This window comes from Lissotriton helveticus, chromosome 7, assembly GCF_964261635.1.
Source record: "Lissotriton helveticus chromosome 7, aLisHel1.1, whole genome shotgun sequence".
NCBI classification, from domain to species: Eukaryota; Metazoa; Chordata; class Amphibia; order Caudata; family Salamandridae; genus Lissotriton; species Lissotriton helveticus.
In genome coordinates, this window is record NC_136068.1 from 1,292,486,825 (window position 1) to 1,292,510,851 (window position 24,027).

Below are 24,027 nucleotides of genomic sequence, written 5' to 3' on the forward strand. Positions count from 1 at the left end.
ATCTCCTGTCTTTCCTACTATCTATGGCACTTTAGGAAATAAAGGTTCCAAGAAGTTATGGTTTGAAAGTTTCTCGCACCAAAGTCATGTAACCAAACCCTCCATTAGTCTAAAAAAAAGATACCATATTGAGTTCCTATGCTTCCTGCTCTTGCAATATGGACAAATCAAAACATCAAGCAATGCTGCAAGAATTTACAAGTAACTCCCTGAAATAAAAAATATAAAAATGGGGCATGGTGAGATTACTCCGACAAGGTAATACCAGTCTCCTGGCTCAGTAAAGCAGATGACATTAAGGCATGATCTATACGTGTCTGACGTTTATGACCCACTAAAGTAAGCTAAACCTAATTCCTTGGGATATAATCCCAACAAGATCATAATGATTCAAGCATCTCTAGCTGAACGCAGAGTTGTATGAGATCTCCATCCTGAAACGACTCCTCCTTATCCTACTAACACCTTATCAGAGTTTAGCCTCGTAGATATTGAGGAGTTTAATGAAGTGATCCAAAGCTGTGGAGCCAGAGGCTCTCCGCTTGATCCTCTAACCCCAGGCACTACAAAACCTACTGCAGCTTAGACATTTGCTGGCTGAAAGCCATTATGAATGCTTCTCTATCTTCTGGCCAATTTCCCGCTCCCCTTAACTTGGCCTGTGTGACGCATTTGATCAAAAAACCTTCATATCACCCTGATATTTTCTGTCTAATTATCGGGCGGTTTCAGCCAAGGAGCTCAAGGGCAGCAGAGGTAGAAGAAGAGTCTCATCCACCCCATGCATAAGAGATCAGTATAATTTTTTAGATGGTATTCCAGAAACCAGAGGAGGATTCCATAAGAACGCACTCTGGATGATGTGCTGATCTCATGTTCTTCTGTTACACAGGATTTGGAGATATCATCAGAGTCCTTCAGCCGGTTCCAATCCCTTTGGAACCAGTAAATATCTCTTCAGCCTCATGCTTTGCAGTTCAGCAGATATGGAGCCAACATTTGTATGTCAAAAGAGGACAGGCACACCCGCAACATAACTCTTTGCTAGGCTTCTCTGCTATCAGTGTCGAGGACCAGAAAGTTCAATGCACCTCAGAATCTGATGCATTAAATGTCTGTTGCAGTGCCTGCGGTAAAAACAAATCCTTAATGAGCACAACAGGCACCAGCCATTATAGAGGGTTTGGAGAGGTTTCTATTGCATATTCTATCATCCTTCTGGACACTTCCATATTTAGGATCACTTGAATAACACAAACCGCATTACATGATACAAATGACGTGCTGAAAGAGGGAGCCACAAGAGCAAGAAAGCAAACGAGAAACTTAGATTTTCCACAGAAAAAACAAACAGCAGAGAGAAAGAAGGCTCTAAAAAAAACATTAAAGGTACAGTGCAGAAACATCCAGCTCCCTTGCCACAGAGAGGACTGGGACTCTTGAAGGTTGCAGGTGAGAGCGGGGTATACTTTGGGCACAGGGACAACGTGCACCTAGGATCTAGTTTCCTTAAGAAACAGGTTAAATTTCCCTCAACTCAGAGAACCATCTGATGAAAATCGTGTGACAAAATGTTAGCATACCAGTTCAACATTCAGTCTTCAACCAATGTTGAATCTACATTTCACCGCATCAGAAATGGGGGGAAAAAACGAATCCAGACCTTCTCTGAAGTACGACAGTTACTGAGCTGCTAGCCTTGTGCTCTAAAACCCAAATTCTCAGGCGGAACCTAGAAAAATTTTGATGTTCTCATTAAGGTCAAGAAAAAGGGAGACCATAGAAAAATCATTTATTTTGGGTAAGTGACACTGCTTCAAGCCACTGCAAGTATCCATGACAAAGCGATCAAGAAGGAGAAAAAACAGACATCCACTTTTGGAAAAAAGAGGTGAACTAGCAGTTTCTCATGCCTCTGCTGATGACGCCTCGTCTTCTGTCCAGCTCGTTGGCTAGGACGGGAGTGCTTTTGCGCCTGCAGAAGGTTTTGTGATGTAGAAAGTGGGCTTGCCGCTGTACCGCTCCTGGTCAGGAAGAGACAGAGTAGAGAAAAGATAAAGTTGACATCAACAGGCTTCTACAGGAGAGTAGGAAGACATCACTGAGTAAGAGTTAACTGAATTGCATGAAATACATATGAAAACGCAAGTCTTTTTTCGACGTGCTACCAAAAGTTTCTATATCTCAACCAAGGATTAGTCAGGGATCGTGCTGGGCTACAAGATTAAAGGTGTACTTAAGATGTTACATTAACAAAGGACCAAGGTGGAGCCTGTGGGGGTGCCTACAGCCAAGTGAGATGATCACACCATTATTGGAGCACGAGTAGGGAGTTGTGTACCTTGATATGCTGCATCACTCTCTCCACTGCTCCAGCCTCCAATAGCGTTACTGTGCATCCCCCAAAGCCGCCACCAGTCATCCGGCTGCCATACACCCCATCCACCTCCAGTGCTGCAGCCACCAGTGCATCTAATTCCGGACAGCTGACCTCAAAATCATCCCTGTAGAAGAATGGAAGCAGGCTGTCACATATGCTTGGGTTCAGACATGTATGTTTATCACGTACCTGTGAATGAAGATCACTGAGCAGTATACACCAATCATCACGCACCTATGCATGTCAGTCAAATATTTATAACCACCTGTGTAGATCAACCACACACTTCTACAGCAATCCCATTCCTGTGTACATCAGTCAGCACTGCATATGAGATAACACACTACGTACATAACAACGTCTAACACTTTCACATACTAATGATACCTGTATTCCTCAGTTACACACTTGCGTACACCTGAACGTATCTTCGGATGTCTGCCCTCCAATCACAAATTCAAGTAGACTCCAAACATTGCACTGCAAGAATTTTTTATAATCCTTTTGAGTAAACAAATGCAAGACAAATCCACTTGGATATTCTCAGAGGCACTTGTGGCACAGTCTATTCCTTCCACTCAGAGGATTCACTTGGAGCAGCTCTTTCAGTATATATCAGTGCTGCTTTTTCTAAAGTTACTGCCTCAATCGTGGATTACTGAGAAGTTCTCTAGTACATAAGTGTTCATCACTGGTGCCCCAGGGCCATGGTAGTGCACTGCTCTATTTGGCTCATGACTCTCTCGGGTAGTGAGGACGACTAGTCAAGGCTTGCATTATGTGACCACTATAGGTTTGAACATCGATCGACTGCAACACAATCAAACAACATGCAATAGAGGTCTATGTCCAGCCAGATCTATGTTACAAAAAATATAGGTCTTTGTTTATTTTAGCATCAATAAGAATGGGGATCACAAAACTCAGGAATGTGTCCACATTCTGGCATTAAGAAAACTCTGAATGTTATTCTAAGCCACGCAAATCTAGGCGGTGCAGATGCTATAAGAGTCCCACAGCGAATGTTGGATTGAAGTTGCAAATGTCACCAGCAGTTTTAGCATGATCTAAAAACAGCAGGATATCTGATCCCATACTGATCAACGACTCACAGAGGAGGGCGAACACGGATAATTGCATTGGTTCGGGTGGACTATGCAAGGTCAAAGTTTATTGGGAGTATAGAGAAGTACATGCGCAGACTCCAGGTCATTCAAGGTTACCTGGCATCAGGCTTTGTCTACATTACAGCGGTCAGAAAGAGTCTGCACAAGCTACCCATCAAATATAGACATGAGTTCAAAACTGGTCTCCGCGTGTTACAGGACCATATGGAACCATGATCATATCTGAGGGAGCGCGTAAACAGGACCAAACTAGAATATTTAAGACTGTACTGGCCACGGACTTGACAAGCCCACATTTCAACCTCCATTATATGTGCACTAGGTGTTCAAGGCCACCCATGGGGTTACGCCCAGTGGACTATAGAGAACTTTCTTAGTTCTAGAAAGAGGCTTGCAACAGTTCTGTTCCGAAGGGCAGTCCCAGAACTGGACTCGATCGAATACAACTTTGAACCTGCATGGGTGTGTCACCTAGAGCAATCGAAGTCTTGCAATACCATGACGAAACATGTTGCTACACAACTTCAGGCTCTTCTAGAGTAAGGCCAGCTTCTGAGTACGTACCAGGCTGGCTTTCACCCAAGGCTCTTTGCAGATGGCTCTAGTGAAAATCCCAAATGGCTTACACTAAAGCTGGTAGATGAGGAGGTCTGCTTATACCTACTGCTAGATCTCCCCGAAACATGTGAAGCAACAGACCCTGGAGCACTCGTTCTGAGAGCGAAACGTGTAAACCAGTGATTCCACAGAAACTTTACCCATTTTTTAAAATAGTTTGGTAATGAATAAGTGCAGACTCTGGAAGACATACTTGCCCCTTGTTTTAGGAGACAGTTGGCTTGTGCAACCACAGACGAGGCTGTAATGTCAGACTAGGGTATATATCAATCATCCACGCTCTCGCCAAGGGTTAAGCTCCCAGCATTAGCTATGGGTGCCTTTTGGTTGGTAGCAGGCGTTTCATTATTAGCACTTCTGATGAAGAAAGGCCTCTGGGTGGAGAGCAGCACCTCAGTTTAAATAGGAAATCTAAACGTGCCTCCTTGCTAACGCTTGTTTCGCCGAGCAAAAACCCCCCTGTGGAGATGGGACTGGGAACCATGCCTTACCAGCTGGTATGAACGCCCTGCCATTGGATGATGGATACTTTCTCTGCAGCCCTGGGATGATCCAGTGGTCCAGAAGAATCTCTTTCAGCGAACACTCCACCTCACACCAGAGAGACAACTCCCTTTGGAAACGATGGGGGTTCTGGGTGCACGGACCTGCCTAGCTCGTCATCACAGCCTCTGAAATGTTGTAGGTCAGTAAGCTCTGAGTTCTGTAATCCCGGGGAGCACTGATGATCTGAACGGAGGAAGCATTATGTTCTGAATGGACAATGTTTGAAAGGAATGAAACCCAGTTATCCTCTCAGCGAGGTGGTGTGGCTGGAATAAGTGAAAAGTGGTAAATGGGTACCTGAGAGAGTTGTGACTTTCCACCATTAGCCTTCCAAACTCCTTGTATTCGCCAGACTTCAGGCGCTCCGCTCCTCTGGACGTGCGCGCGATCTCTCCGATGACGTGGCGCGCGCGGCGGTACGCCTCTGGGTCCAGGCGCTCCTTTGCAGCTGCAAGAGCGGAAGAGGAAAAGTTGAGCGATCTGCATTCTTCACCTACTTTATTTGGAGAGTAAGTGACGGGTGACTGTTTTTCGATTCAAGACTATTCAGTGTTTGACATTTTATTAATCATAGGAAATGTGAGGTCAGGGTTCTGGGTGACGTGCCCGGCAAGGTGCAAAGCTTCCGCTTGCAGGGTATGAGTGACAAATGTAGATACCATCGGCTTAACAAACACGTGCGTAAACTTACTCTTCTGGATGGCTTACTCAATATCGGTACTGGGCTAACAATATAACAAAAGAACAATTATTGAAAAAGCCAACAGGCCTCGTCGTAGAGACCTACTGTCTTTACCAATGGTTTTTCATGATGCTGTACAGAATAGCCAAAGAATATATTTACATTAAAAAAACGCCTATGAAGCACCCACCCTCGCCAGTTGGAAGGTGCCTGCACCATGCATGCACACACCTATAAAATAACCTGAGCATTCTTTTTCTTCATGGATTCTAGTTGGATCAGTAAATAAAAAGAAACTCACAAAAGCATTTTTTTAGGTCTCTCCTAGGCAACGCTTTCGCTGTCTCTACGAGACATGCTGTATTCAGGATATGGGCTTTAAAAGCTCAGCCCATTTTCAAGGACTGCCCCTGTTACAAGTGTTGTTACTCAGAGCTTGTGAGCACCATTTCTTTCTTAAAGATGGAGCACTCAAGACCAGTGCTTGTGGTTTACAGAGCTCAGTTGTAAACAGGGCTGTAAATCCTGCTCTAATCTTGCCACATTTTCTGTGCATCCAAAGACTGAGGTCTGTTTTGGCTGCAGCTGCCTTCTCCTCCTCCCTCCTGCTTTTGAAACGCACGGCCTGGTGTCCCGGTCCATGCCTTCCTATGGCTGCTGCGCCTTTGTCTCAGAGCTCAACAAGCATTTGCAATGCAATAGGTCTCGTATTTGCGAGAGGTTGAACTACTGGCATTGTAAATGACAATCCCTTTTATGTGTTTTGAAAACCTGCAAGCGTGGCATAAATAGGCACTTTGTACTTATAGTTGTTGCTTACGAGAAGCAAGGCTGGCAGTAACTGCGCCTCTTTTACTGCCGGTCTTACTTCTCATAGGCAAGAACTATAAGTGCAAAGTGCATGTTTACACACCGCATGCAGGTTCTCAAAACACATCAATAAAAGGTATTGTCATTTACAATACCAATAGCTCAAATTCTCCCAAATGCCAGACCTATTGCAAATGCTTGTCTTTGAAAGCAGCTGGGGAAAAGCAACATGGGGAGGCAACACTATCACACAGGGGGCTGCTGCAACACAAGGTGCTGTGGGTGTGGGAAAGCAACATGGGGGTACAGGTGAGACGGACAGAGAAAAGCAGATAAGCATGAGAGAGCTATGCGTCGCGTGTGGGTAGGAAAGCAAATGGACGTGACAGAGAGCAATGTGGAGCTGGGGGCGAGAAAGCAATGCAGGGGACGAAGCACATGAGGGCAAGCACAGCTCGAAGGGAGTGTGGAGAAGAACATAGGCGAGATACCGCAAAACACGAGCATGGATGAGGGAAGAGAAGCACAGAGCAAGACAACTGGAAAACTCATGCACTCTTGTGAAGCACTATAGAAAAAAGAAAAAAAAATGTTCCCTGAAAGTGAGCAATAAAAGGACACAAGTAAATTGGCAATGTTCCAGGGAAGGACAGACACAAGATGGACAAGGCAAGCCATTAAATAATAAGTAGGCAACTGATAGTGACAGTAAAGCCAACAAGTGGTTAGCAATGGGTTATCAGTATTGCTCTCTGTGTGCCTGGTAAGTCCACAACTAAACAGCTGTGCTGTCTGACAGGCTCACCCTAATTAAGCCACCAGCGAGATGAACAACTTAAATCCACAGAGCCGCCTTATGGGCATTTGAAAAAAAAATCCTTGCATATTTAAATGGACGCTAAGTTACAGCGACACTACAAGAGACCGCTCTCTAGAAGGCTAGGGCAGTGGGTAACGTACCAATCTTTGGATAAAGGTATTATGGTCCTTCAATCAGATAAATCTATAGAGGGCCATTAGGAGTGGATCAACTTTGGAATCCAGGAATCGTCCTGGAATGGATCAGGCCATTAGATTTCATTGGATATTAAGCTATGGACAATCCTTCCATTAATTTTGCTTCTCTATTTATTGTATCAAATATACTATTTTTTCTCATGTCTTATTTTCCTTTCTAATAAATAATGACTTTGGAACAGGACTGTATGTAGTGCATTTGTACAGAAAAAGATGGGACACTAACGCCTGACTATGTATGTTGACTGTAAGTACTATGAAACTTTTCACCAGTGAATGACAGCTGGTAAGCCTGGCTACAACATAACTCCTTCAGATTTAACGGACTCTCTCGTAAACCTAGTCTCATACCATCAGATTTATGACCTGCTTCTTGGTCTATCTGCCCTGCCCACATGACGGCGATAAAAAAAAATCTGGTAACTAACCTCTCCTTAGTAGAACAAGTCAAACGTGTTTTCAAACTGTTTTTGACCATTTTTTGCTGAAGATACTCAAGAAAAGTCTGCACCTTTTTCCCTAAGAAGGTACACCTAGTAGTTAGCCATACTTAGTTGCTTGGTTCACAACAACTCCCTTTTTCTTGGAATGGATAAGAGGCAAATGAGGAAGTTACATAGGATACAAAATACAGTTGCAAAAATGTCACTATATATATTCCACGCTGGTCCTCCTCTTCACATGCGTTAAAAACCTTGCACTTGCAGTTAAGAGTGGCTTTCAAACCCATCTGTCATGTTTTCAAAGCACTTCATGGCCTCGACCCAATTTACCCATCTCAAAAATGTCAATTACATTCCTACATACAGCCTACGCTACTCTGAGGCTCGATTGCTGGTCCTACCAAGAACTTCCCGTCACCTTGCAGAAGATTCAATCTTTGCTCCATTTTAGAAAGTCGCTAAAGACGTCACTTTGCAGGAACCATGGCTCGCTAGTCAATTGTGGTGTGCCTTGGCTGTTTATAGTAGACTCACCAAATTGATGTGTTAATTGCCTATGTTAGCGTCAGGATACCCATTGGGGTAATCATTGTGCTCTAAAGATGGATTAGCATAACAAAGCTGTGGGAACAGTCATCACTTTAAAAGGTGATGTACAATCCTCACCCATAGGGGCTCAGCAGACGAGGGACTGGATATCTACACCATTATTCCTAGAGAGATGAGGACCATGGGGAACCATCACAGGGCCGCTCACGTTAGAGCTCTCTCTGTCCCACAACAGGAGTGGCCTACATCAATCCCTCCACCATCAGCTATCCTTATGCCCACATTGGAGGGATGTTCTTTGTAGTCTAGTACAAACCCACTTCACGTTAATGCCACATACAAAGGTGCTCAATGTTATTAAGCAGAAGTTAAATTCAGTAGTGATATATATTGTCAATGCACAAACATACATGTTACCATGTTAAAGTAGGTCCAGGCTGTTTTGATCCCACTTGCCCTAGAGGTTTCTGCCCTACACTCGAGGGGACAGTGCCCAGCCTTATCACCCCACAATTTTCTCCATACCACACTAAGAGAAAGCTGTCTCTATGGCTCTCATTGCTAGCAGCAGTCATAATACGGTCAACACCCAATTTTGTGATATTTAAGCCTCAGTTCACTGCCCCATTCTGTACATCTGAACATCTTGTCTTGTGCCTCACCTTCCAGGCTTGCCTCAGACACTTCTCTCAGGCTTGACTTCCCCAAGACCTTGGCAGCTTCCTCACACTTGCGCCGGCGACTGGGGTACTCGCTCCCAGTCAATGTGTGTCGCACGTTAGAGTTTGTTATCAGCACCACCAACTTGGGGTCGCTCAGAGGGACCAGCTTAGCCACCAGTGACCTTTAAATATTAAAGCAGGATTTCACATGAGTGAATAGCTAAACAAACATGCAATGACAGGTGAATGAAAGATTGGGTAAGAGACTAGAATTAATCTTGGACAAATGCTACTGTAGAACTTCACCACCAATTCCACCTCATGGAATGTGCCATCAGTTGTACCTTGTTCGTTTTGTATAGTTGCGAGAAAATGATGTAAATATGTGTAAGTAAGGAATCAATTGAAGATCCCGGTGCAGCATGGAAACTGCCACCTTCCACATCGTAGATGATGCCATCTTGACCACAGATGAAAATGACCCCTGCCTCCTGATCTTGCTGGCCCTTACAGCTGTCTTCAACAGTTGGCCATCTCACCCTCAAACACACTCTGGAGTCTAGAATGAAATTCACCAGCAATGTCCTGCACTATTTCTTCGCCTACTTTTCAAAACCGACACCAGTTTGTTTGCATGGGAACTTCCAGGTCACAAAAGATCTCCATCACCTGTGGAGTCCCCCAGGTCTCCATACTGTCTCCTGTCACCTTCAACCTCTACATGGAGCCATTTGATGCTCTACTCACAGTTAACACACCACAATTACTCATTCAATATTCAAAAAGGGTAAGAAACCAGTTTATTGTAACCACCCTTAGACAGCATTACTCAGTGTCATCATTTTATGCTTTTTTTCAAATTTTCAAAAAATCTAACCGAATAAAGGACTACATATTGGAATATTTACAAGACTAAATACACTTTGTACTTACATCAAAAAACAAACATTATTTACAAACTAAAAAACGTTTCTGCATCAAACATTACAAAAAATTATAATTACATCATAACCAACAAATATTACAATAAAAAACATGAAGAAAAATGATTTCCAAGGGGGTATAAGCAACTTAATAGCTTGTAAATGCTTAAATACTGGACCAGCCGGTCCTAGTTTCGTGAAGTTGACAATTTATTCCACCCAAGAAAGACGACACTAGGACCGGCTGGTCCAGTATTTAAGCGTTTACAAGCTAATAAGTTGCTTATACCCCCTTGGAAATCATTTTTCTTCATGTTTTTTATTGTAATATTTGGTGGTTGTGAAACGCTTTTTAGTGTGTAAATAATGTTTGTTTTTTGATGTATGTACAAAGTGTATTTAGTCTTGTAAATATTCCAATACGTAGTCCTTTATTCTGTTATGATTTTTTGAAAATTTGAAAAAAAAGCATAAAATGATAGACACTGAGTAATGCTGTCTAAGGGTGGTTACAATAAACTGGTTTCTTACCCTTCTTGAATATTGAATGAGTAATTGTGGTGTGGGCACTGTGTGTTTTTGCAATTTAAATATAAGGTCTAGCCCCCACTACGTGTTTATGGACCTATCCCCTTTTGGTTCTCACTACTCACAGTTAACAGCATCAAGATTCATCAATATGCCAACGATACACAACTCTACTTAAAAGCCTCCTCTGCTTCAGACATCAAACGACTAAACACTGCTAGTATATTATCCAGACCTGGATGTCCAGCACCTACCTGAAGCTCGACCCAAACAAGACAGAATGCCTATTATTTGTCAAGCACAACATACAGTACAAACTGGGCTCATTGACACGAACAACGAAGGAGTCAAACCCCAACTTTCATAGAATTCCAAGCCACTTGGATTTACTCTGGACACCAACATCCCCATAAAAAAACACACTGCCAAAAAAACAAACACGGCCTGGTGCCAGGTCCCTCTCTTCAAAAGAGAGTAAAACTGCTTCTTTAAGAAAGCAACTTCTGAACTGCAATTTAAGCCCTCGTACTCCTGCATCTGAAAGGTGGTATTACCTTACTCCATAACCTCCCGAACTCCACAATGACACTCACTATGGGCTATACAAGTTCAGCACGTCTCAACTAGGGCCTGACGAAATATGATAACATCACCCCTTCCTAATAGAATTCCATTGGTCCCCTTTGCCAGCCCGCACCACCTTCAAACCAGCTGCATTATTTGCAAAGCCATCAGTAACAGCAACCCAGCTTATCTAGAAGACAAGCTTTTCATCTTTGTAGGTTTTCAGCACACCCGCAGCCAGGACAAGCCAAGACACCATCAGACTGCAGACTAAGAAGTCAAAAAAGAAAAACAAGACAGCAGGCCTTTTCCATCTGTGCACTCAGGATTTGAAACAACATACTTGTTGATATCAGGATCGCCCCCAAACTGCTTCAATTTAAGAAGAATTTAAAGACACACCTCTTTTAAAAATGCTACATCATAATGCATTAACAGCCTACAACCCAGCGCTTCCTCTCTTATTACTCGCTGACATTATGCTGGTCTTTCCCACATACAGAGCTGCCTTTTGGTTAGGTTTGTGCTATAGAAATACCATATACATGCATACAAGAGGTTGTAGCTGGCTAACAGATTTGAGAGTGAGCGAGCCAGTGAAGAGTGTCTGAACCAGTGAGGAACCTCTCCAATCCACCCTACCTGCAGTCAATGAGAAGTGCATGGCCCTCCATCCCCATCACAGAGATGAACTGGTCCATGATTCCGCAGGGCATGCCTGCAAACGTGTGCTCCGCCTTCTGACATACCAAGGCCTTCGATACCAAGTCACCATCATCTGGGAGTGGAGGGAGAAGATAGAGTTGAGAAAGAACTTTTGATGAACTTCAACTACAATCCAGCAAGCAGTGATTCACACTGGTGGAATGGGGTGTATTTTTTCTGTTTTGTGCTGTGGTGCTGCTGCTGAATAGCTGTTTCCCAATGCCCTACAAGTGAACAGGGAAGAGGAATGAGAGAGAAGGAACATGAAACCTGAAAACAAGACTAACTAAATGTTCAGCGCAAGATAGAAGGAACTTTCTGAAGGGGCTACGGTTTTGAAAACTTATACTCGTCTAGAAGGTCGACTGGGAGGTTTTAAGTATGCCAGGATCTTTTGGGGTAACACTGGCTCTTTGAGGATGTCTGCAATGAGGATATGCTTGAGCTTCTGAAGAACTCAGATATCTCAGAGCTGCTTACTGATTACTTTGGTATCAGCCGCAGAGGCAATCTCATATCGAGTCACATTGCTGGGTGAACTCACAGTTTTGTCTAGAGTTAGGGGGTCACAGTGAGTTGTCATTGAGATCTTTGACCTGTGTGTTTTTTGAATGGTGAGCAGTAAAAAATGAATCAAGTGAGTAAGTACATCCTTGCTGACTTGGGCCGTGCTGTTCATCAGCTTGGGGTAAAACTGGAAACGCCCTTTAAATGACTTTGCAGCACTATAGAAATGTCTGTATGTTCCTTTGTCTCCAGCATCTTTCCCTTGTCCTACCCTCTGCGAGGGTCCTCAGCTTTAACATATCAAGTCTTCTTTTGCTTGAGAGAGGCTAGAAGTTTGAGAGCTCAGGGCACAGCTGTTTCAAACAACGCACAGATGAGCGGGGGGGGGGGTGCTTGATTGAAAGTATTTCTGTGGATAGGTGTAAGGGTTCTGTATTGAGGTGCCACACAGAAAACGAGCCTGGGTTCTTCCTGTGAATCAATTAGACGAGGGGCTTGATATGTGGAAATGCAACGGCTGGTGTGTAGTAAGAGCAAGCATCCGAGGCAGTGGCCATTGTCTCTGAAAGGCATGCTGGTCTGGGGCAGAAACTGATGCATATCAGCTCTGGAGACTTCCAGGAGCACTCGATCACAGGTGGCGGACTCTTTCAACCACCAGTGGCCTCACCTGGACTGAGCTGCTGGAGGAAGGTGTAGGTGGCAACCTCCAGGGAGGCAGAGCTGGACAGGCCGCCTCCCAGTGGGACGTTACTGGCGATCACCGCATTGAAGCCAGGCACAGGTCCAGCTGTGGGAGAGCCAAGAGGTAAAGAAAAAACAGATTACTGCCAGGCCTGGTGTCAACACCTGCTCCTGTCAAACCACCACACCCTCAGCAGAGCTGAGGAAGCAGAAACTGCAGCGACTTGACCTCCAGCGCCTACGCTGATCCGAGCAAGCGGAAACAGCAGTGACTAAACACTACATTTACCTCATGCCTACACAAGAGGGACAGTGGTGACTGAACTCCACATTCCTCTCTCACACAAGGAAGCAAAAACAGCAATAATCAAACTACACCTTCACCTCATACATAAGCAAGCAGGAACAGCAGTCACTGAACTCCACATTTACCCTATACCTAAGCAAACAGCAACAGTCGAGACTGAACTCCACATTCACGTCATACATAGGGAAGTGTGACCTGATGTGACTGAACTCCACAATAAGCTCACACAAAAGCAAGCAGGAGCAGTTGTGACTGAACTCCACATTCAATCCATGCATTAGGAAGTGGGAACAGCTCTAACTGAACTCCACATTCCCCTTATACATACGCAAAGTGGAACAGACATGACTGAACTCCACATTCACATCATACCTAAGCAAGCAGATACAACTAATACTAATTCTTCCAGCTGCAGGAGGCAAGTCCCTCATTCAAACACCAGGAAACATAGCATCAGCTACTCGTACAACCATGATTACCATGGAAACCTTAGATACCCTAAAGAAACGGAGGAGCTTTTCCAATGCCCAGTCGTGCCACACCATGATTCATGTTCGACCAAAACAACAAGCTGGCGGACTCAATTATTCCGAGTGCAGTCCTCACGAAGCTCACTACATTCCAGTCTCACAAGAGAGCCTGGTTAACAGAGTAATTAAACATTTGTGAAGACAAATGGAAGGAGATACCTGTACATGTCAACAGGACAGCCTGCAAAACACACACTAAATCCTATCGCCGAGTTATCTTCACCACTCATGGAAAATGTGTTACACAGAGGGGTGTTAAAGATGTAAGAAATGTTGGTTCATTGCTAAGATCCCAACACGAAAAGAAATTATTCAATTTTTCAACATTAAAATCAGCACCCCATGAGTTGACTCCGAAACAACAGTTGTCCACAAATAATGTCCTTTCTAAATTTTCTTTGGTTCCACCCAAGGAATGCCACCAGAACCTTCATTTGCACCTCCCCACTGCATGGGAAATAACAGCTTCAGTCAGCATAATGAAGAATAACTTAAGTTGTGGGATGGTTTCAGGTAATGGGACCAGGTCTTATTTTTCATCATCAGACTTTGACCCAGAACAAGGGAGAGAAAGGCAGAAAAGGGAGAAAGAATTAGGGGGAAAGGAAAGATAGAAAAACAATGACAGGGAAAAGGCATGAATAAAAACGAACCTACACAAATGAGAAAATCGAACAAGAAGTGTAGAGTGGTGGAATCAAGACTTGAAAGCCCAGGTATTCTACAACCTCAGCATTTACACCTGGCTCCTAAGAAAACTTTGGCCCCTGCACTTTTTTATTTTACAAAATAAGCACTCCTACAATTGCATCCACTGTGCTTTTGATCTAGAGGTTCTGCTAGACCCGAGTGGTGCCTTTGTCCCCATAATTGTCCCAAACCCATTCTCCTCCACATACCATCAACAGGGTCCCCTAAATTTAGCAACTGTCTGAGTGCTTCTTCTCATTTCTCTCAGGGCATGGAGTGAAAATCAATTTGGCATTGTTCACATCTTCTCCGTCGAAGTGCAGCGTAGAGTTCAACAGGGCTCACCCCAGTCACTGGCCATACACATACTTCTCTTAAACCACTACTTACTCTCACATCAGATTTCAGCTTCAGGCCAAATCCTACCCCGGAAAAAAGTAGATCTTTCTACAGGTGAACGCCCTACCCAATCAACAGGATAGGATATGCTTATCTGGATGAACAGGAAATGACTCCAATCACCAAAATCAATTTTTCGGCCTGACATGCTAACAAAATGGCACTGCCCTTACCCGACGCGGTCATCCTTCTTGGACCCAATAATTTCCTCTGAACTAACTACGTGTCTGGGAGCATGGACTAACTAATGCTTCAAATTACAGCTGCTACCAAGAGAGTTTCTTTTCCCGCATACAAATGTAGGGAAACTAAGCAAGTCATTCAAAAGTCTTTAAGAAAGATAGGTGCTATGGTGTAAATCCCCTCCTAGACAACATTATTTCAGCTACCTCAAGGGTTGGGTTAATGTATCTATTTTTTTTCGGCTCATAACGCTCAAGGTAGAAAAGAGGGAATTTTCTGCAACATTTTCTAGTTCAATAGCATCCGCTCTATGCTCCTCTGGCTAAGTGATAATGACACTGGAAGCATCAATTTAGTTCCAACCTCAACACAAAAAAAATACAATTAACAGACTCCTCAACTTCCTGTCTTTTTGCTTCAGAGCTTGGGCAGACGTCTTGTTTGAGAAGGGCACGTTCACAAGTCTTTGTGTGTTAGGTGGTATCTCCAGTCAATGGACTACCCCATACAAATGGCATGGTCCTGCAGTGCCCTCTTTCTGCACATTAGAGTTGAGGCGCCACACATCAGCCGCAAGCAAGCTTCTGAGCAAAGAAACGTACTGAGATAGGATTCTGAGGATATACAGGCAGATACTTCCCTTCATATTCCTGCAGCTCAGAGTTGGGCCTCCACTTGGAAGCAACCTCATCTAAATGTGATCAGCATAACCCATCATCCCCACAGACTCAGAAAAATGGATACCTTTGGCATCCACACAGATGCAGGCTTGGTGGAGACCAATAATATTTAGATAATACACAAGCTAGTTTTCTCCTAGTAAGGTGTATAGAGGCTGGTTTGCTGGATGTTCAACAAATATACTTAATATTACAGATGAGATGACCCAGCTCTACCTATTTATTTTATTTTATTTATATTTAAGCTTATATCGCGCACAGCTACCCACAATGGGTTTCCCGGCGCTAGGGATAGACTGTAGAAGAAAAGGAGGCAGTTGCACTTAAATTGAAACACAGCAGGCTATGGGGCACGTTGAGAAAAAAGCCAAGTTTTCAAGGCCTTACGGAAGCGGAACAAGTTGGTCTCGAGTTTTAGGGCCAGTGGGAGGGAGTTCCAATGTTTAGGGCCCAAAGTGGAAAAGGAACGACCTCCCATTTTTGTCAGCTTCCATCTTGGCGTGATGAAATTTCTCACGTCCGATGACCTTAGTGGACGTATGGGTCTGTAAGGTGTTATCAACCCTTGAAGGTAAGCTGGGGCACTACCCTGCTTAATCTTGAACATATAGCATAGTGCCTTAAATTTAATGCGTTCAGGCATACTCAACCAATGAAGGTCGCGTAAGGCGGCCTTGGCTGAAGTGCGTCTGGGAATGTTTTTCAGCAGGCGCGCAGCCGCATTTTGCACTACCTGTAACACCTGCAAGGTGGCTTTATCTGCACCCAAGTAGAGAATATTACCGTAGTCCAGGCGAGATGTTACAAGCGCCTGGACTACGGTTCTACGGGAGGAGAGTGGAAGCATCCACAAGATCTTATAGAGCCACCGCAGCGTTGAAAAGCAGATGGCAGCGACCTTAGTGGCCTGTTGTCTCATAGTTAACCTGTCGTCAATCATGACGCCCAGGTTACGAACTGCAGTGGAAGGTGTAGGTACAGTTCCCAATTCGATGGGCCAATGGTGGGGGCCCCAGAGATGTTTATTACGACCCAGAATGACCACCTCGGTCTTCTCCCCATTCAGTTTGAGACAGTTTCTCCGCATCCAGTCAGCCACAAGAGTGAGGCCAGACTTGAGTGCGGAGATGTTGTTCTCGTCTCTCCCTGATAGGGAGAAGACAATCTGGGTGTCATCAGCATAGGAAAATAGGGTTAGCCCAGCCTGTTCGACAATTGATGCCAAGGGTTTAACGTAAATATTAAATAATAAGGGGCTAAGGATTGAGCCTTGGGGGACACCGCGGGTAGATGGACAAATGGTGGAAGCAGCTTTAGGAGAGAACACTTGAAAACTCCGGTCTTTAAGGAAAGACACCAGCCAGGCCAAAGCCTGGCCGCCCACACCTAGAGATTTCAGAGAGTCAATTAAGATGGAGTGTGACACGGTGTCGAATGCTGCGCTCAAATCCAACAGGATGAGCGCCATGGTGTTACCTTGGTCGACACCGTGCCTCAGACTCTCTGTTACCCCCAGGAGTGCTGTCTCAGTTGAATGCCTAGACCGGAAGCCCGACTGAGAAGGGTGGAGAAAGGCGGTGTTTTCAACCAGTTGGGATAGCTGGAAATTTATATGTCTCTCCAGTATCTTTGAGAAGATTGGCAGCAAAGATATCGGGCGAAAGTTGGCAGGATTAGAAGAATCGGCGCCCGATTTTTTTAGTAGAGGAACCACCATGGCGTGTTTCCAAGGTAGGGGGACCTGGGCCTCGCTCAAAGAAGTGTTTAGTAGTTTGATGAGAAAAGGGTGAGTAAGAGGATCCAGTTGTTTTAATATTTTGGCCGGGAGCACATCCAATGAGGAACCAGAACGCACACTATTTAGACAGGACACAAAGGAAGTGGCGTCTAGGGGCTGCCAGATGGAAATTGCGGCATCAGTGGTAGTATTCACCAATTCCTGGACCATATTAGGGGCGATAAAGGTGGTCTCTGCTGTTAGGCTTGTCGGTGACACTCAACACCTTACAGCAATATCCTGATTTTAAGAATTAGACATCTTCTAGGTCTTTGGGGCATTGCCGGTAACTAGCTGCTACCCTTCCTCAGTAACAGAAGTGCACAAGTGGTAATAGGGCAGAAGGAAGAAGTACCTCTAATGATGAGGAATTGAGTGCAACAGGAGTCCTGTATTTCACCATACATAATTAATCTACAGGCCAAACCATTCCATCATCTTCTGCGGAACTTGGGAGTGGAATTTCAAAGTTAAGCAGCTGACACTCAGGTAGCATTTCATCTCCTCTGTTAAAGATCGTAATCAAGTAGCTCAGGTGTTTTCACAGGTACAATAGTAGAAGGATGCTAATTGGCTCAGTCTTAATGCAGCACAACTACTCTAACTGAATGTATCCTCGGGTATAAAGTAGCCAAGTATGATTTACTTCAGGGCTGTGATGTAGCTATCCCAGTTAGTGTCAAGGTAGATACCTTGCAGGATGAATATGCATAAGTATGTCAACAATATTTTCTTTTTCAAATATCCACCTTAAAATGATAATGAAAAATTGTTTACTTTTGTCTGAAGGGGGCAGATCCAAAGTGGAGTGGTACCCCACAGGTGCCAACGTGATTATGGAAATGTGTTACTCAAATGTGCTATTAGCAGGAACATCTGTCAATCACAGTAAGAAACTACAATAGCTCAGAAGCTACGGCAGAGGTCAATATCCCAAGAAGAGCTCATATCTCTCCAGTGTTGCACTAGTTACCTGTAGATGCACTCTTTGAATGTAAAACTCTCACGTTGACACAGAAGCAGCATATGGTAATGCCCTCACTATCTAGCCCATCAATGTCTACCTTAGATTCCATCTCGAAGTCTAAGATACTCTATTAACTATTTTGGATGCCTTCAAAATATTCAAGAAAGAAGACCCGAAGAAAACATTTTACGACAGCCTACTCAAGTTATAATACACATCCTGATGATCTAAGAGAAATTGACAATTTGTGCTATTCATAAAGGCCTATCTGTTTTTGAAGATGTGCACGATGCTAAATGTTGAATGCAAATATAAAACAAGGGAAAGATTGGGTATATTTAAAAATTAAAAACTGATCTACATTTTTGCAACAGCCTTTTCTGTAATAAGAATGTGGCAGTCTGCATTATGGTGGTCTATGTTTTTGAAGTATTTGGTTTCGCACATATCAGGAAAACGAATGTGTGGGGTAAGTCCTAGCACCATGATGGGAAGAATTGGGTAGGCAGTTCACCGTCACAGACACATAGATGGGAGAAAGCAGGGAGCTAACAGTCTGTCTCTGACACAGAGACAGGAAGAAAGCTGTGGGAAATGGGCATGAGTCACTGACACTGGGAAGAGAAAAAGCGGGAGGCCAGCTGTCACTCACAGAGAGTGAGGCAGAAGGAAGTGGAACTCAGCTTTCAGTCGCTGACACTAAAATGGGTGGAATTGGGAGTCAGCCCTCAATCATGTATGTACCTTGAGGAATGGTGGTGTGTTAGCCATCAGTCATGGACACTGACGGGGAGGGCCAGACTTTAGTCATCAATTGAGTACTCAATCATAGCACGAGCCCTCAGTCCTACATAAAATATGAAGACTGCAGTCAGTCTTCGCTGAGCTTACCTCTGTAGTGCTGGATAACTCCTTTCACATAGTTTATCCAGCGAGGTTCCCCAGGCGTCAATGGGCTGCCTTCTCGAGGAGCTGCAAACTTCACCCCCCGGGGTTCATCAGCCTCTTTAGAAGTTGTAATGATAGAGATGACTTCGTTGTCTGTACGGCTGCCAACCATCACAGTCACGAGGGGCAGAGCCTACACATAAAAACAGACATTTAGCCAACACATAACTACCACAGCAACCACAACCACAAACCATCAGGACCAGCACACACAAACACTGCAAGTGACTGACAAAGAACAAACACAGTTAACACATCAACCGGGTACCATCCTATGATTATACACAGGGCCTTAACACAAAAACACAGCATATTCTTGGCACAGAACTAGTACAGGTTGTAAAAACACCAGAATAGCCATTGGAGGGAGGTGCTTTGGGTTTTTTACCTGAATATCAAGTCAAGTTTTAATTATCAAAAATATGGCAATCAAAATATCAACCACAAACATTCTGACAGCAAGTATTTATAGATAATTATACGATTGCTACACTTGACTACACATAAATGTAGCGTGATGGTATATATATATCCTCAAGGTATGTAGATGTGGAGTTAAGATCAGATAGGGGCCTGTTAAGTGCTTTTTTGGATTATGTAAAGTAGTTTTCCTAGAGTTCTCTTTTCGCACTCTTACATGCCTTAGTTAATTGACCCTAAAACATCTAAAAGGGGAATATTCGCCCTTCCCTATCCCAGCTCTGGCAGAAAGGTGTGCACAATCTGAATGGGGCCTAGGGCTGGACAGTGTCGTTGGAGATCCGTCAAGTGCTTCCTTCTCCGGAGAAGAAAAAAACCTAAGCAGAAAATGTGTTCTCCCAGGTTTGGTTTTGGTGAAGCGTCGCAAATCAATAGGCTGGCTTAGCCCGGCTCCCCATACATATTTGGCGTGGCTGAGATTCTGACATACAGTTGATATCCTGATATACAACCTTTGGGTTGGGGGTGTAAAAAATGCCATGTAGAAAAAAAGATTAACTGTAGGGGAATTGCTGCTTCTCTGGGTAGATATTAAGAGTTAATGCAAGGCCAATTTCATTTTCTCCATAGAGTCAACATATTAGATTATTTGTTTAGATTATCGGTTGATATATTTGTGAAGAAAAGCACTTGTCAATGTTACGATCTCTTGTACTACTATAAACTGCAATATCATCTGAACCGGAGAACGTGATTTACTCTACAACTGCAAAGCATTCCAAATTTGGTCTTCTAAAACCAGACCGACACATGGTAAAGTATTTGTGTGGGTAACATCAGGCTTAGAGTTTCCAGATAGAAAGTGAAGGAGACCTATTCCTCGTAGTGCGTAGGCATTGACCACCATCCTATTCATGATACTATTTTGCTACCTTATACTCCCTATGTCCATTACAAGACCATAAAAGTCCAGGTCAGAGATTGCTCCAAAAGGAGAAAAATGACCACCAATAAACGAAATAAACAATAATACAGCTTGACTCATTAGTAGAAGGAAGCCTTCGGTTTGCTTGGGATCAGCCTACCCGTAAAGTCATTGCTCCAACCAAGAACCAGTCTGAACTTGCACCATTCAGAAAAACATCCCATCTGCAGGCAGCGAAAAGAAGGACTCTATGAACTATCACACAAGCAGCCAAATTAATTTAATTTGCTATCACTTTGAAAATTAATTTACCTCATGATCTCCTTACCAAATTAGGTTTAATTTATCATATAAATCTGGAAACTTTTGAAAAAACTTAAAACACAGTAAATATTCCAAAGGATTCGGGACACTGAATATTCTATGGCATTTTCTAGTAAGTACATTTTAGTTGCATCTTTCCTACCTGTACAATTTAGATTGTGTGTGTTTATGTACTGAATTAGCCAGTATAGTGAGGCATCTGTGAGCCTGGTGTAAATGTAACCTACTCACGCGGAAGTTCCTAAATACACAATGCAAAAGATCCATATGATTCACAAACCCAGGACTGTTGAGGTTTTTCCAGCAGAGATCACATCCACGTGTGGAAATGTTTTTTTTGTCCTCATTTTCCACCATTTTTTCAAGTGTAGCGGTAGGTGGAAGAACAACATGCTGTCACAGTGTATTAACTGGCAGGAAATTATTTTCTTTCGTGGGTTGCCAACTTCCCTCAGCAATGATGCTTCCTCCAGGGACAAACACCATAGAAACCAGTAAAGAATAGTATGACGTGGGAATTACTGCCATTAGGTACCGGCCAACCAACCAAACCAAGGCATTTGCAAGGGGGTAGGCCACAGATGCAAAATCATTGGACCCGGGGGAAAAAAAAAAAAACCCGGCCAACTCAGTGCTCCCAGACCAACAAACTCTTGTTCTGATTACCAGCCCTAGCCAAATCCAGCTTAGACACCTGCAGGACTGATACGTGCCAATCCATTTGAGAAGGGGGTGTAGGGTCTTTCCATTTTTTACAGATTTCCCTTCTGGCAAGTAAAATGCAGTAAAACAGTAGATTTTTGGCCGGACTCAGAACCCCATCTATAACTCCAAAATCACATGAGGGAGCTCTAACACCACTGGGAAGCCTAATAAAGATGTTAGAGTGTTACTTATACCTTCCCAGAAAGGGGCTAGACAGGGGCATTCAAAAAACATATGGGCATGCTACTGGATTTGCTTGTGAGAATTTCGAAAGTCTTTGAGGAGAATAGTAAGCTCTATGAAGAGTAAATAGATGATTTCTGTGTAACCATGAGGGCTTGACGATGTCCCACAAGACCTTACATAATGCAGTCCACAGATCTTGTACATTGTGGCCTACGAAAGAAGGACCCCAGAGCGACTCTGGTAACCGAAATTCACCATCCACTTCTTCTTGGATCAGGTTGTACCATAGGGAAGTCTCCTTCTTGGCTGGGGGTTTGTCCACTAGGAAAGATACTAACTGGCTGTGACACCCCAGTGGGAACTTGTTTCCACAGGAAGGCAGGGAGATATGGGAATGGGTCCAACTAGCCATTTGCATGTACTTAAACTTTGAAAAATTTGGACCAATTTTATTCTTTAGATATTCCCAAGGAAGCAAATCCCCGTCCATAAAAAGGTCACCCCACACCTCCAACCCTGCTTCCTTAATCGGAACCGCCAAGCTATCCCTCAGCCACGCAGGGCTCTCAGGAAGACCCCAAAGAGGAGACCTACTACAAAAGTATCCTAGCTTTATCGACGTCGCTAGTTTAGCCCATGTTTTTGCCATCCCCTGCAAGACCTTCAATTTAATTTTCTTAAAGAACTTTGGGTTGCCAAATTTAAACAAAAAGCCAGATTGGCCCACTCCTTCCCCTTTAATCAGCGCTGAAAACAAAGTCCCAACCCCACAGTCGTTAGGCATCTTCAACAGCATTCGAGCATGAGAAAGCTGAAATGCCCATGCGTACATCTGTAGATCCGGGGCTGCCAACCCACTCCCTACGTCGCCAGAGTTTCTTCCAAGCAATCCTTGGAAGATGCTTGTCCCAGATAAAGGTGGTAATTTCACCCTGTAGTTTTGATAATAACAAGGGGTCAAAATAGAGGGGAATGGTATTAAATAGAAAATAAATTTTGGGTAAAAAGATCATTTTAATCAAATTGGTTCTTCCTAGTAACGAAAGTGGAAGTTGTGCCCAAGACCGCATAAGTTTGCAACACACTTTTGCAATAGCTGTAAAGTTAATTGTGGCAATTTGATTAATATCCTTCACAATATTGAGGCCTAAGTAACGCATACTAGAACCAGGCTGTATGCTAATATCACAATCATCATTTCAAACAATCATCTCAGTTTTAGCAGCATTGCCCACATACCCAGAGATTTCCCCAAATTCGGGAGCATTTTTTAATACTGCAGGGAATGCAGTACGTGCATTTGATGAAAAAATGAGGACATCGTCCGCGTACAGGGCCACTTTCCTCTCCCATCCCCTATAAGAGAAAGGTTTGATGTTTATGTCCTCCCTCAATCGCTGAGCAAAAGGCTCAATGTATAAATTAAATAGGAGAGGGGAGAGTGAGCAGCTCTGTCGCGTCCCCCTGGGGTGTTAAAAGGGTCCGACAAATCTCCATTAACCAAAACACGAGCTGTAGGGCTCCGATACAGAAGGCCAACAACCCGACGAAAGCCCTCACCGATATTAAACTTAGCCAAGGCCTCAGACAGGTACAACCAGTTTACTCTGTCGAAGGCCTTGGTGGCGTCCAACGTAGGGGTGACCAAGGGGAGGGCCTCGGCAGTCGCCATATCAATAGCCCCTATAAGCTCGTATAGCTGGCGGCCCTTAACAAATCCCTTCTGACTGTGATGTAGGATATCCGGGGCCACCGACGCCAGCCTCTTTGCGAGAACCGTAGCAAAGATTTTGTAGTCTACGTTCAGTATAGAAATTGGCCTATAAGACCCACAACACGAAGCTGGCTTCCCCGGTTTCAAGATTAGGGTAATTGATGCGTTATCCCAGGATACTGGCGGACGAGAACCATCCTGTAAGATTTGGTTAAATAGGATGGTAAGGGGGGATACTATTTCTTGTTCCAATACTCTATATATTTCGGCTGGGAGGCCAGCGGGACCCGCAGCTTTCCCTTTCTTACCACTTCGGATAGCTATTCTGACTTCTTCCTCTGAAATAGTACTATCGAGAAATGCTCGCTGCACCCCCGAGAGTGCCGGAAGAGAAACTCCACTCAACCACCTCTTCAATGCGCTCTGGCACGATGTTACTATCCTCGTGATATATTAATTGGAAAAATTCTCTAAAAGCACATCTGATGTCTTCATCTGAGGAATAAATAATGTTATTAACAGTGATA

General features: G+C 43.9%; 1 protein-coding gene across 1 annotated transcript in view; it reads right to left on the reverse strand.

Moving 5' to 3' along the window:
• Window positions 1–1,775: 1,775 nt before the first annotated feature.
• GALK1 (galactokinase 1) overlaps window positions 1,776–24,027 on the reverse strand; it is a 75,211-nt gene continuing 52,959 nt past the window's right edge. The window contains exons 2-8 of the mRNA XM_078654541.1: window positions 19,170–19,359; window positions 12,732–12,851; window positions 11,492–11,627; window positions 8,835–9,016; window positions 4,969–5,119; window positions 2,342–2,504; window positions 1,776–2,024 (exon numbers count right to left, since the gene is read on the reverse strand). Coding sequence (XP_078510667.1) covers window positions 1,953–2,024; window positions 2,342–2,504; window positions 4,969–5,119; window positions 8,835–9,016; window positions 11,492–11,627; window positions 12,732–12,851; window positions 19,170–19,359 — 1,014 coding nt within the window. The 3' untranslated portion in view covers window positions 1,776–1,952. The remainder of the gene's footprint in view (window positions 2,025–2,341; window positions 2,505–4,968; window positions 5,120–8,834; window positions 9,017–11,491; window positions 11,628–12,731; window positions 12,852–19,169; window positions 19,360–24,027) is intronic.